The 14,699-nt window shown below is 42.9% G+C and overlaps 1 protein-coding gene across 1 annotated transcript in view; it reads left to right on the forward strand.

The window, feature by feature from the left end:
* psme3ip1 (proteasome activator subunit 3 interacting protein 1) overlaps positions 1-14,699 on the forward strand; it is a 116,423-nt gene that overhangs the window by 75,873 nt on the left and 25,851 nt on the right. Inside the window, exons 4-5 of the mRNA XM_068049583.1 lie at positions 3,464-3,585; positions 12,608-12,741. Of these exons, the coding sequence (XP_067905684.1) occupies positions 3,464-3,585; positions 12,608-12,741 (256 nt within the window). The remainder of the gene's footprint in view (positions 1-3,463; positions 3,586-12,607; positions 12,742-14,699) is intronic.

A 14,699-nucleotide genomic window follows, 5' to 3' on the forward strand; every position in this document is an offset into this window, starting at 1 on the left:
AGTTCCCCTCCAAGCCACACACCATCCTGACTTGGAGCTATATCGCCGTTCCTTCACTGTCGCTGGGTCAAAATCCTGGAACTCCCTTCCTGACAGCACTGTGGGTATACCTACCCCAAATGGACCGCAGCGGTTCAAGAAGGCAGCTCACCACCACCTTCTCGAGGGCAATTAGGGATGGGCAATAAATGCTGGCATAGCCAGAGGTGCCCACATCCCATGAATGAATTTTTTAAAACTGCATGCTCCCTCTCCAAGGCCACCTAGGTATGGACAATGCTGTGGAAGAGAGGCAGGGAGGCAGAACAATCCCCCTCTCCATGGGCTGTACCCATCCTGGACCTATAATTTGCTGTTTCGGCACTTTACAATTTTTTAATAAATAGCCAGCGACGCCCACATCCCATGAATGAATAAAAAAATACGCGGTTACCTCTGATGCCCCCAAGGATGTATCCTTGGCCTCCTCCTATTTTTCATCTGCATGCTACCCCTTGGTATCATCTGAAAACACAGAATTGGTTTCCACATGTACTCTTATGGCACTCAGCTCCACCTCACCACCACCTCTCTTAATCATACCACTGTGTCTAACTTCTTTGACATGCACAGATGTACAGAAAGTTCCTCAAACTAATTATTGGGAAGGCTGAAGCCATTGTCTTCGGGTCCCGCCACAAACTCTGTTCCCTAGCCGCTGGTGCCATTCCTCTCCCTAACAACTGTCTGAGGCTGAACCAGACTGTTAGTAACCTTGGTGTCATATTTGTCCCAGAGATGAGCTTCCAACCACATTATCTGTGCCATCACTCTGACTGCCTCTTTCCACCTCGATAACATTACTTGTCCCGCCCTGCCTCAGCTCGTCTACTGAAACCCTCATCCACGTCTTTGTTACCTCGAGACTTAACTATTTCCAATTCATTACTGGCCAACCTCCCATGTTCCACCCTCCATGAATTTAGGTCATCCAAAACTCATATGCCCATGTCCTAATTCGCATTCAGCTACCACCCCTGTCCTCGCTGAACTACATTGACTCCCGTTAAGCAAAGCTTCAATTTTTATCCTTGTTTTGAAATCCCTCCATGGCCTCACCATTCCCTATCTCTATAATCTCCTCCAGATAACTGTCCAAGATATCTGTGCTCCTTCGATTCTGGCCTCTTGAGCATCCCTGATTCTAGTTGTTCTGCCATTGGATGCCAACGCCCTAAGCTCTGGATTTCCCTCCCTAAATCTCTCTGCTGTTCTTTCTCTCTTTCCTCCTTTTAGATGCTCCTTAAAACCTCTTTGACCAAGCTTTTGGTTATCTGTCCTAATATCTATTTATGTGGCTCAGTGTCAAATTTTTGCATTATAACATTTCTTTGAAGCACCGTGGGACATTTTACTACATTAAAGGTGCCATATAAATACAAATTGTTTTTGTCTTCTGTTCCTGATGCATTGTTCAGGCACCATGCATGACAGATCTGACTGTCTACCTATTACCACGAGACGTGAATTAAAAGTGTCACAGTCAAAAATTTAAGCAAAAACACTCAGATGTTGTAAAATGGTTGGCATCCTTCCATCTATGAAAGATAATGGTAATGCAGCAAACAATCCATTTAGGTGGGGTGTCTTTTCTTGGTGCACCTTTGCTATGGCTCTGAAGGCCAATCCTTGAGAGGCCGGTTCTGCCAAAAGTGCTGCATGTGAAGCTGCCAGATGATGCTGTGAGTTGTTTTTGACGTTAGTGTCTATTGCCAAGCTGCTGTAGTAACTGGTCGTCATGATAGTGTGCACAAGTACATAGCTAGTGACTCCCAAGTGTGATAGTCGACATTTAGAGCCTTTATGTCATGCTTGCAAACATCCTTGAAGCGGAGCTTTGGGCACCCCACTGGTCGTCTGACCCCGGCTACCTCACCATACAGAAGGCCCTTGAGTATGAGACCGTCTTCCATCCTGCGGCCATGTCTGATCCACTGAAGCCGCCTCTGTTTGATTAATGCCAACGCATTTGAGAAATAGGCGGTAAAACACCCTATGTATGTCACAGGTGGAAAAGAATGTGGTTAAAAAGTTACGAAAGTCGTCTTCACGAGCAGAATATCCTGGTTGCCTAATGTGTAATCATATTCAGAAAGCAGTTGAGGGGACTTTTGTAGTGAGGATAAATGATTAAGTGCATTTATGCTCTGCATCATGTTATTTCAGTACTCTCTTCCCACTTAGCTTATGTAATTTGCCAGTATCTTTTGTGGGGATGAAGTCTTACTTTAACAGTTTTGTTTTAGCTTTAAATGCAATTACTTTCTCTGAGTCTTGGAGCCTGTCTGATTATCACTATGTGGCTCCATGCAAATGGAAAAATGGAACTGACTTTTGCCACTTCAGTTTCTTTGTAGCAGGCTGTGTGATACCAGCGCTGTAGGGCTTGTCAGCCTATGTACACCAACAATTGGAGAAGCAATTCTAGGAATGCTATCACACTGCATGAAAAATTGCCTGTCATATAGAACAAAAAATCCTTTTCCCTGCATGATTTATCAAAATGTCTGTTGTATGAATTGGAATATAACCAGGAATCTTTCACTGTCACATTTGAAGATCTTTCCATGAGCGCACTGTGACTCTTGAACACCAGTGTTGTCTTAAATTGATTACGTTTTTTGGGGGGAAGCAGATAGCTTTAGTTGCTTGTGTTTCTGCTGAGAGAGGGAAAGGGTTGCTGAAGCATTTAGTAACTTTCATGTAATTTTATTTATATAGTGGTAATGTCACTGGATTAGTAACCCAGAGGCCCAGATTAATGCTTTGGGGACACGGGTTCACATTCCACCACGGCAACTGGTGGAATTTAAAGTCAGTTAATTAATGATTTCAGTTAATTAATAATCTGGAATTGAAAGTTAGTCTCAGTAGTGGTGCCATGAAACTGTTATCAAATGTCATAAAAACCCATCTGGGTCACTATATCCTTGAAGGAAGGAAATCTGCCTTCCTTTGTGGTCTGGCCTACATGTGACTCCAGACCCACAGAAATGTGATTGACTCTGAAATGGCCTAGATAACCACTCTGTTGTTGAGGGCAATTAGGGATGGCCAACAAATGCTGGCCTTGCCAGCGATGCCCACGTCCCATGAAAAAATAAAAATGTAATTAATGTATGTATGTATATGTAATACATTATATATGAGTAACGTTTTGTGTATGTATACATATATTAGTGCGATACTGGATATATAAAAAGAATTGATAATCTGCTATATTTATTCCATTGTATAGGCCATATTAAAAGAGCTGATCAAACTGACCTATAGTTCTGGAAGCATCTGTTTATCATTTCTCCTTAGAATAATTTGTGAATAAGTAACTTTACAGTAGCTGTCATGAGAATGCCTGGTTGTTGATTTTTAGTATGTCTAATGAACACTTTTTACACAAGTGCTGTGTTTTTATCTTTTCATTCAGAAAATATGGTAAGAGGCCTAGACGAGGATGAAACAAACTACCTTGATGAAGTTTCCAGGCAACAGGTGCTCTTAGAGAAACAACGCAGGGATGACGATGCTAAAGAGCTGAAAGAATACAGAATATCCTTTTTATGAGCGTCAATTGAATCCTGATTGCAGGGATGTAGAAAGTTTGATTTCATCATAAAGCTTAAAGTCATTTTTGTTGCAGATCCAATTTTTCTTCTGATTACTTGACTCTAGTGACAGTACCTTCCTTTCATTTAATTCTTTTTAATGAATAAGGGGAATTGGTAGAGATTCAGGGTTTGTTTTGTTAACTGACATTTTTGTTTCTAGCTTCACTGTCAAAACTGAGTCCAATTATTTTGATAGGCCAAACAGTGAATTCTGCCACACGATCCCTTTGGCAAGTTATCATGACACCAGCGGATATGGAAAGCTAACTGTTTACTAGATGTATTTCTTTGGTGTAGCTTATGGACAAAATTCAAGTTGCTCTTTCTGCAACTCACTCTCTTTTGTCTCCCACTTTAATTCTTTCTTGCTTACTTTCAGTCGTCTCTCAAGTATTCTTGCATTGTTATCTCTCTCTATTTCCCCCTTCATGTAAGTTGCTGCCTCCCAGCTTTATTCATTTAATCTCATGGACTTTGTCATTCTCTTATTGTGATCCTTGTGCACTTTCTCAATGTATACACTCATGTATCCTTCATTTGGCATGCCTTGCACTCTACTTTTTTCTCTCACCTGTTTTAGAAGCCATTAAATTACTTTCAGATCTTTGCTGCAGAAATTATCCCGTGTGTCTCTCTCTTTCTCACTCTCTTCCCTCTCTTTTCTCTAGGAATAGTCTTTACATTGGACTTCTCACACGTGCTTTCTCTCCCGCTCTTGCGCATGCTCCTGTTTTCTTATGCCCACTCACACATTCTGTTCTCCCCACCCCCCCCTTACTCGTTTCTTTTTCACTGCTCTTCTTCACTCTGATCTTCACTTTTTCCTCTCACACATCCCCTTCACTCTTTTTTCCTCTTATTTTTCATCTTTCCTCTGACTTTCTTTCTGTTCTTTCATTTGTTTTTGTGTTTTTTTCCCCCTCTCTGTTTCTTAGTGTTCAGTGTTCTCTGGCAAGACTCCCTGGATAGGCAGTAGGCCAGACAGCTGATGATTCATAGTTGCACAGGAGGGAGCCAGTCATGGCTGTGGATGCAGGCTGAAGTGTGTTATATCCTTGGACCAGAGGGAGTGGGATGTTGCATACAGGCTATTAAATGAGGAAAGAAGTGCGTTCCTTTCTGTCAGGGTTGAACTGTTGGGTGTTTGAAGCGTCACTGTTCTCTGGTTCTATGATCAGATTGGTTGAAGCATTTCAAACATTTCAAAGCTTAACGCATTGTACAGGGAAGACTTAGTAATATGGATTCACTTGCATGGGAAGTGGACAGTTGATTGCTCCTGTTCTAGATTGGCATACGAGGAGTGATGAATAATGGTTTGCATAGTTTTTAATAAACTGCCAGAGGAAATAAACAGGAATTATTTTTACAGTAAAGCATGCATTCTTTAAATCAAAAAAAAAGACATCAACATCATGAATTTGGCATACCGTTTACTTGAGCTGCCTGAGGCTGAGAGTTAAGCCTGTCTATTGAGGACTTACTATTTTTAGATAAAATATTATTAAAGCTTTTCAAAATCTTATCAAGTCCAGGGTATCTTTGTGATACTATTTTATTGCATTCCCAATCTTGCGTTATTTTGTTCTAACTGCATATTTATTGTATTGATTTTTGAAGAATTAAATAACTCGCAGGATGACGTTTAGAATGCATTACTTAACTTAATTGCATAGACTCAGAACAGAGGACCAAGGGAACATGAACTTAATCTTTGTTGGGGTTGATGCCAGATATGAAGATTTACTTTGGTTCTTATTGTAAGGTTCGTGATGTGTTCTGAATAACTGTTTTTGTGTTTCATTTTAAATTGTATCATCCAGCATAAGTTAAACTATAGATCTGTAAAATAACCTGATGTGAAAGCTTGGTAACCAACACATACTGCATGTCCTTTTGTGGGTTCTTTGAATTAATTGACTTTTGTACTTAAAACCATTTAACATGCAGCCCTTATAGACTTTGCCTATACTAAATATTGATTGGCAACTCTTTAGATCGAATAGTTTGGATGGGGTAGTGTTTGTGCAGTATGTCCAGGAAGCTTTTCTGACTCAGTATGTAGACTGCCCGACCAGAGGGGAGGCAATATTGGATTTGGTACTAGGTAATGAACCAGGGCAAGTGATAGAGCTGTTGGTGGGCGAGCACTTTGGAGATAGTGATCACAATTCTGTAGCATTCACTGTGGTAATGGAGAGGGATAGGTATGTGCAACAGGGCAAGGTTTACAATTGGGGGAAGGGTAGATATGATGCTGTCAGGCAGGAACTGAGGAGCATAAGTTGGGAGCATATGCTGGCAGGGAAGGGCACGGTCGAAATGTGGAACTTTTTCAAGGAGCAGATATTAGGGGCCATTGATAAGCATGTCCCTGTCAGACAGGGAAGGGATGGTCATGTGAGGGAACCGTGGTTGACAAGAGAGGTTGAGAGTCTTGTTAGGAAGAAGAAGGATGCGTATATAAGGTTGAGGAAAAAGGGCACAGGCATAGCTCTGGAGGGATACAAGATGGCCAGGAAGGATCTGAAGAAAGGGATTAGGAGAGCTAAGAGAGGGCATGAAAAATGCTTGGCGGGTAGGATAAAAGAAAACCCCAAGGCCTTTTACGCGTATGTCAGAAATATGAGGATGACTAGGGGGACCGTAGGTCCGGTCAAGGACAATAGCGGGAGACTGTGTGTTGAGCCGGAAGAGATAAGTGAGGTTTTGAATGAGTACTTCTCTTCGGTATTTACGAATGAGAAGGGGTGTATTACTGAAGAGGACGGTGTGAAACAGACTGGTAAGCTCGAGGAAGTGCTCGTTAGGAGGGAAGATGTGTTGGGGTTTTTGAATAACTTGAAGATAGACAAGTCTCCCGGGCCTGACGGGGTATATCCAAGGATGTTATGGGAAGCAAGGGATGAAATTGCAGAGCCGCTGGCAATGATCTTTTCATCTTCTCTGTTGACGGGGGTGGTACCAGGTGATTGGAGGGTGGCAAATGTTGTGCCCCTGTTCAAGAAAGGGAATAGGAACAACCCTGGGAATTACAGGCCAGTTAGTCTTACTTCGGTGGTAGGCAAGTTGATGGAAAAGGTGCTGAGGGATAGGATTTCTGAGCATCTGGAAAGACACTGCTTGATTCGGGACAGTCAGCACGGTTTTGTGAGGGGTAGGTCTTGCCTCACAAGCCTGATTGAATTCTTTGAGCAGGTGACCAAGCAAGTGGATGAGGGTAAACCAGTGGATGTGGTGTACATGGATTTTAGTAAGGCATTTGATAAGGTCCCCCATGGTAGACTTATGGAGAAAGTCAGGAGGCATGGGATAGTGGGGAATGTGGCCAGTTGGATTAAGAATTGGCTAACTGATAGAAGGCAGAGAGTGGTCTTAGATGGTAAATACTCAGCCTGGAGCCCAGTTACCAGTGGCGTGCCACAGGGATCAGTTCTGGGTCCTCTCCTGTTTGTGATTTTTATTAACGACTTGGATGAGGAAGTCGAAGGGTGGGTCAGTAAATTTGCAGATGATACAAAGGTTGGTGGAGTTGTGGATACCGAGGAGGGCTATTGTCGTCTGCAAAGGGACTTGGATAGGTTGCAGTGCTGGGCTGAAAAGTGGCAGATGGAGTTTAACCCTGAAAAGTGTGAGGTCGTCCATTTTGGAAGGACAAACACGAATGCAAAATACTGGGTTAACGGTAGGGTTCTTGGGCATGTGGAGGAGCAGAGAGACCTTGGGGTCTATGTGCATAGATCGTTGAAAGTTGCAACTCAAGTGGATAGGGCTGTGAAGAAGGCATATGGGGTGTTAGCGTTCATTAGCAGAGGGATTGAATTTAAGAGCCGTGAGGTGATGATGCAGCTGTACAGGACCTTGGTAAGGCCTCATTTGGAGTACTGTGTGCAGTTCTGGTCGCCTCATTTTAGGAAGGATGTGGAAGCCTTGGAGAGGGTGCAGAGGAGATTTACCAGGATGTTGCCTGGAATGGAGAATAAGTCTTACGAGGAAAGGCTGAACATTCTAGGCCTCTTCTCATTAGAACGGAGAAGGATGAGGGGTGACATGATAGAGGTTTATAAGATGATCAGGGGAATAGATAGGGTAGACAGTCAGAAACTTTTTCCCCGGGTGGAGCAAAGCGTTACAAGGGGTCATAAATTTAAGGTGAAGGGTGGGAGATATAAGGGGGATGTCAGGGGAAGGTTCTTTACCCAGAGAGTGGTCGGGGCATGGAATGCCTTGCCTGGGGAAGTTGTTGAGTCAGAAACTTTAGGGACTTTCAAACGGCTTTTAGATAGGTATATGGATAAAGGAGAATGATGGGGTATAGATTAAATTGTCCTTGACAGAGGACAAAGGATCGGCACAACATCGTGGGCCGAAGGGCCTGTTCTGTGCTGTATTTTCTATGTTCTATGTTCTATGTTCACATGAGTGCACATTAAGATTTATGCATCAGATAGAAAATAGGCTTGAAAACTTAATGGGTAAAATAAAACATAACTAATTTTTGTAGTTTCTAACTGTTTCAGACATGCCAAGTGAAGTTTAAGTCGTAGCGACGGTGGGAGCAGCAACACTGTCTAGATGTGTCAGTGAACTGCGCCTCAGGTGATACCACATCTTCCAGTTTTGTTCTCAATAATCTTGGGAATAGAATCAGAAGATGGTGAAGCACAGAGTCAGGAGATTTGGGGCAGAATGGAAGTGGAAAGAGCTAGTGAAATGCAATTAGAAAGCAGAATGGGTGGGGTGGGGGGGAGGGGGTGGAATTTCCAGTTGTCTTGGGGCCATAATGCAAGATAGTCACTAATAAATCCAATAGGAAACTCTGAAGAAACTTATTTATCCAGAGAGTGTCAAGAATGTGGACCTTGTTACCACAAGAAGTAGTTCAGGTGAATAGCATTTAAGAGGAAGCTGGTTGAGGGAGAAAGGAATAGAAAAATATGTTGATAGGATTAAATGAGGAGGGGTGGGAGGAGATTCATGTGGAGCATACGCACCGATATAGACTAGTTGGTTTGAATGGCCTGTTTCTGTGCTCTACATTTTATCTAATTCTGTTTCAACACTTTTTAGAAAACTTGGAGCATGTAAGTGAGACTCTCAGAGCATTTTGCTGTTTGATGATCCTCCTCCGCCTTTTAACAAAAAATGGTGAACTGCATAAAATGATCTGAAATACTGAAAGTGATTCGTTCTTTCTGGGTGTTGACATGAAGACCCCCCACCTGCCAAGAATGAGGCATATTAATTTCGTCACATGAACATTAATTTTAAACTGTTGCTGGAGTGGAGAGATGACTTGTTTAAAGAGATCAGCAGTGGCTAGCAAAAAATTTGATTTCTAAGACAGTCGTTTAGGAAAAGACAATGGGAACTGCTCACTGATTCAGTTAACAGAGATTGGTCTGCGCAATGGTGATCTACATCTTGTCAATATAAGAGACAGCACTACATTCCCCCCCCTCCCCCCCCCCAACCACAACGAGGGCTTTGGAATCCACAAATGCAGGAATTGGTTAAAAAAGTGAATCACTTGACTAAACTGCTGGCCCAGGTCTGGTTTTGAACTGCTCACAGGACAGCTTGGGTCAGACTACAGATTGCAACTGAACTTGGAAGAAGAGAGCCTCTCACACTATTCTCCGGATCACTGAAGTCACTTAAACCTCAAGAGAGAAAAGACTCCTACATCAAAATAAGTTTTAAAGCGTGCACTGGGCCCCAACGAAACGGCAAGACTTACCAGCAGCCAAAGACTCTATATTGACTGTAAATAGAAACCCAGCTATTGCCTCAAACTTTTTCCCTTTATTCTTTCTACTTTTTCTGTCTCTATCTGCATGTGTGTTTATCGCTTATGCATGCTAGCGTGGTCGCATCACGTATTCGTAGTCGTTAACTGAATTAGAGTTTAAGATTAATAAACTTCCACCTTTCTTGTTTAAATCTAAGAAAACCTGTCTGATTGATTTCTTTGCCTTACAATTGGAAAGCAAGGATTCGTTGAAGGGGAGCTAAAAACATGGTGTTTTAAATATTAAACCCTGTTACGGTTAAACCAGGCAAAGGCTGAGAGGGAACCCCTAGACTTCTTTCTCACCTGGTCGTAACAGTGTTCTTGGAAAGCTTGAGCACAGCTTAGCATTTATTTAACCTTTGGATGCACTGCACTGCACCTAGTATGACAGCTGTGAAGGTCAATGCTAGAAGTCTAGCCGCGATGACCTGGCTACAGTGGCGCAAGAAATTCAATTACCTCATACAAGTTGTCAAGATCAGTGAATGCATTTTCAAATGCCATATTCTATCAACTGCACCACTAGCTTCAGACACTGCTCAATTCACTGCACCCCTATCAATCAGGATTCATACCTGATGTTCATATGCAACACCACACCCTCACACACTTAGCACTGTTGTAAGCCTCATGCCCACATCTCACAGCTTGCACATACTGCCAGCTATTCAACCATTGCAGTCACATCAGCCAAATAGATTCCACGACGTTCACTGACACACATCTCTCTCTCTTACAGGAGAAGGTGGCGCACGACTGGAGGCAGGAGGAGCTAACCGGAGGGGTACAGGCACTCCTGCATGTCCTGACCTCAATGGAGGAGAGAGTGCTGGCCTTTATTGGAATGGTGATTGCTGCTTCCTTGGCCAGTAGTGGGGTTGAAATTAATGTTTCCTCTAATTTCTTTTCGCTCTACACCACCCATTTATTGAACTGCATGGTTCCTTTAAGATTGCTGTGCAGCCGCACATGAGCACATCTTAAAGGGACTGCTTCTTGTGTGCAGCATGTGTTTTTCCCTTGTGCAATAAGTTCTGGACTGCTGCGTGGCCCCGCACCCACGCAGCTTAGAGGGAATATTGGCTGAAACTATTGAAGGTCATGGTATCCTTGTATCTAATCCTCCTCCTCACATCCCACAGTCTCTTCTGACTTGCAACCTGCAGATGGTGTAAGCATGCACCTCTCACTTTTGCCCACCAACTCCCTAACTTTCTCTCCTCAACACCACCTTACCTTGTGCTTTATACCTTTCAGACATCCAAGAACTGTAACCTGGCCAGGCAGTGGAGGAGCACCAAGAAGACAGTGATGATGAAGACACACCATCCCTTGATTTCACACTCACAGCCACCAGCTCAGATCCTGACCCTGTGTATATCTTAAAAGAATAACATAGAGATGGGATCTGCATGTGTTAAGACACCAGGCATGAGTGGGCTACAGCCAGAGCAAGGATAGTGCGGGTGTTAGCTTGCCAGCGCATGAGGTTGCATACTAGCTCTGTTGCAAAGGACTTAGAGGGGACAGCCTACAAGAGAAGGCTGGTTCACGATGAAATGCTTGGTGCATTGGGAAGCCTGCCAGAAAGCCTGTGTTCCATGTCAAGGATCATGAAGGAGCCCAACACCAACTTGGCACAGGGCCTTGTGCATAATGTGGAGCCCACCCTTACCAGCATGCAATTGGTGGCCAACTCCATAAGCACACTAGTGGTCTCAGTCTTGATGCAACATCTAATGGTTCATGTCCCACCTTCCATTGCAACACAAGCAACATCCACCTAGTGTCTGAGTGCTGCAGTGGAAGCTCAGATTGCTGTCATCATTTTCTGGATACAAATATGCAAAGGGGTTCCTTGGGTGTTACAGCATACCTGCAATCTGTACTCCAACAGACCTGATCCCTAAAGACTGTCTACAGATGTGGCTTTCTGCTAAGAGTCCTTCTCCCCTCCCTCTTTTATCAGCTTGTCCTGCTTTGCGTGACCTCTGCTTATTCTCCCAGTCATGCTCAATGTTAAGAGAAAGCCCGACTGGGTCATGCATATCTTGAAGCAGCTGTTCTGTACTGAAGTCTTGAAGTTAGGAAGATGTCCTTCGCTTATGCCACCCCCACTCCCTGTAGACCTTTGCAACTTGAAAGAACTATAGAAAGCACCAAACACTTGTACAATCATGCCAACAGCTGGAAGAAATCAACCAACAACTAATTTGTAAGTAGTTGATATCTTTAAAAAGTGCAAGTTAGGGGTGGTGTTGGTCCTTCCTGTTGCTTAACACATGTTCAGCTGTGCGAGGTTAAGAGAGGGTGTTGGCTGAAGTTTTGAACTCCAAATTGGCAGTGCTGTTCTAATATCAGTGTTGCACGCTGACTGATAACATGATCTGCTTGCTCTGCATACCTTCGGTGGACATTAGTTGTGCATGCACTAACGCCCTCACCAAGATGGCATGTGGCGCGATTCACGGGGTAAATGTGCACACTTGCAACTGTCACCAAATGGTGCCTGTAACCCCCAAACAGCAGGTGCTACCGAGCCTGGTTTCACTCCCCGTATGCCCTACCTTAGCTCATCCATCTAGAAAATACTTTGATTCCTCTTTTCCCCATCAGACAGTGAACGGTCTCTTAAATAGTTCTTCAGTACCCTACTCAATACTACGTATTGATCAGAAAATGCAGGGAAAAACAGGCCAGGCAGCATTTATGGAGAGAGAAGTACAGTTGACGTTTCAGGTTGATGGCCAGTTCTGATGAAAGGTCATCAATTTAAAACAGTAACACTGCTTCTCTCTCCACAGATGCTGACTGTCCTGCTGCGAGTTTCTGGTGTTTTCTGTTTTTATTTCAGATTTTCAGAGTATTTTGGTTTTACTCTGAATTAATCACTTTTGTATGAAGACTATTCTGAAATGTCATTTATTAATTTGAACCTGTGCTCTCGTGTCCTATTTTATGTTTAGTTTGAAGTACTGTTTTAGATTTGCCATTTCTGTACAGTGTACTATCTTATACATTTCTGTATTAGGTCACCTCAAGGCTGAAAAGCTGGTTGTTCCTCCTTGCTTGTTCTTCTGAAACTTCTTCAGCATGAGCCTTAAGAAATTCCCAGAAAGGTAATCGGATTGGCTTTGAAGTCTTTGTTGATCCTTAACAGAGCACTAACAGTGCCTGCACTAAACTAACAGCAAGTGCCGAATCTAAAAAAGACCTCGAGAAGAAAGCAGCTGCTAAGCCAGCAGAAAACAAGAGCAAGTTCTCTCAAGCAAAGCTGTTAGCAGGAGCTGTAAAACGCAAAAGGTTAGTGTCCTTTTAGGAAACAAAATCAGTGAGACAGAGCCTAGTTCTGAAATTACAACAGTAACACAAGCAAGTTAAGGCAATGACTTTTCAGTATGCCCTAATAATCACCGTGATCCTGAATAATTGTGGAACTGATGAAGGTTCATGGTAAAATATATTTTACTTGTTGCAACAATTTTCTTGCTTCTCTACTGCTCATTAATTCCTTGGTATTTCTGTCTTTAAGTATATTGGTCAAGTGAATATTATTCATGTGTGAGCCTTGATAATGGCGATTGCCAGGCTCTTCGACTATAGGGAGTATCATAGTCGAGCCATGACTTGTGGGTCATTGTATTGTGATAAAGTTCAGGAACCCTGGCTTATCCGGATTATTTTTTGCTCCCACTGTACCCAACTGAGATGAACTAAAATGTTTCTACTGCGGCCAGGATTAACACCATCTGACTCAGCACAGACATGGATTGATCCTGATACCTTCCTGGTCTGTTCCCATAGACTTTGTAAGGGTGGCATTTTGTAGGGGAAGGATAATCCTATAACTGGTGCAATGGTGCAGTTCCTGAGGCTTTATGTAACATAGGAGTAGGTGATCTTATACAGTACCCATCCCTGCAATGTTGTATGCATCTCATCTTCAGTGTGCACTTGAACCCCAGAACCTATCAACATGCCTTATGCTCCTAGAGAGGAAGACCCGTATCATTAAGAATACCAGATTGATGATCTGTCTTTTTCCATTCAATATTTTCATGTGTATAGATTCTGTCTGAAATTGTCAATTGGTACTGAGGTCTGAGCAGTTTCACAGGTGTGGACGTGGGAATGTCAGGCAAACAGGACAAAATCAGACCAGTTTCCTGCTCCTGACTGCTATGTCGTGACTCCTGCCAGATATTGTGAGGGCATTTTAAATTGGTGATTTTGGAAAAGTTGCATTTTTTTCATTGGCACATGTACACTGAGAACAATATGGATTACGCCCATAACTCCTGATCTTTAGGAAACTGGTAGCAAATAATACACTGACAGACAATATATTTGGATGTTACTAAAGCAACAAATGGGAGTCATGAATGAAGTAAAAAAAATATGCAAAATAAATCAGTCACCAGAATGAGTATGGTCATGGAAAACTTGAATTCTCACCAGCACTTTAAAACCATTCCAAAACAATCCACAGTATTCAGCAATATCCTCCATAATTGGACTGTAGCGGTTCAAGAAGGCAGCTCACCACCACCCTTTCCACAGCTGCAGCGGCATTATGGAAATGAAGTTGGCTGAGTGACAGGAAACAGAGTAGTGGTGAATGGTTGTTTTCGGACAGGAGGAAGGGATACAGTGTGGTTCCCCAGGAATTGGTACTGGGACCACTGCTTTTCTTAATATATATTAATGATCTAGAATAGGGCACAATTCCAAAATTTGCAGCTGATGCAAAACTTGGAAGTATTTTGAACTCTGAGAAGGATAGACTTTAAGAGGACATAAACAGGCTGGTGGAATAGGTGGACACATGGCAGATGAAGTTGAATGCAGAGAAGTGTGAAGTGATACATTTTGTTAGGACGAATGAGGAGAGACAATATAAAATAAAGGGTACAATTCTAAAAGGGGTGTAGGAACAGAGAGACCTGAGGGTAGAGGTGCACAAATCATTGAAAGTGGCAGGACAGGTTGAAAAAGTGGTTAAAAAGGCATACTGGATCCTGGCCTTTATAAAATAGAGGCATAGCGTAGAAAAGTAAGGATGTTATGATGAACCTTTATAAAACACTGGTTCAGTCTTCACTGGAGTATTGTGTCCAATTCCTGGCACCGCACTTTAGGAAGGATGTGAAGGTTTAGGGGTGCAGAAAAGATTCACGAGAATGCTTCCAGGAATGAGGGACTTCAGTTGCGTGGATTGATTGGAGAAGTTGGGGCTGTTCTCCTTAGAGGAGAAAAGTTTG

This window comes from Heterodontus francisci, chromosome 17 (genome assembly GCF_036365525.1).
Source record: "Heterodontus francisci isolate sHetFra1 chromosome 17, sHetFra1.hap1, whole genome shotgun sequence".
NCBI lineage: Eukaryota > Metazoa > Chordata > Chondrichthyes > Heterodontiformes > Heterodontidae > Heterodontus > Heterodontus francisci.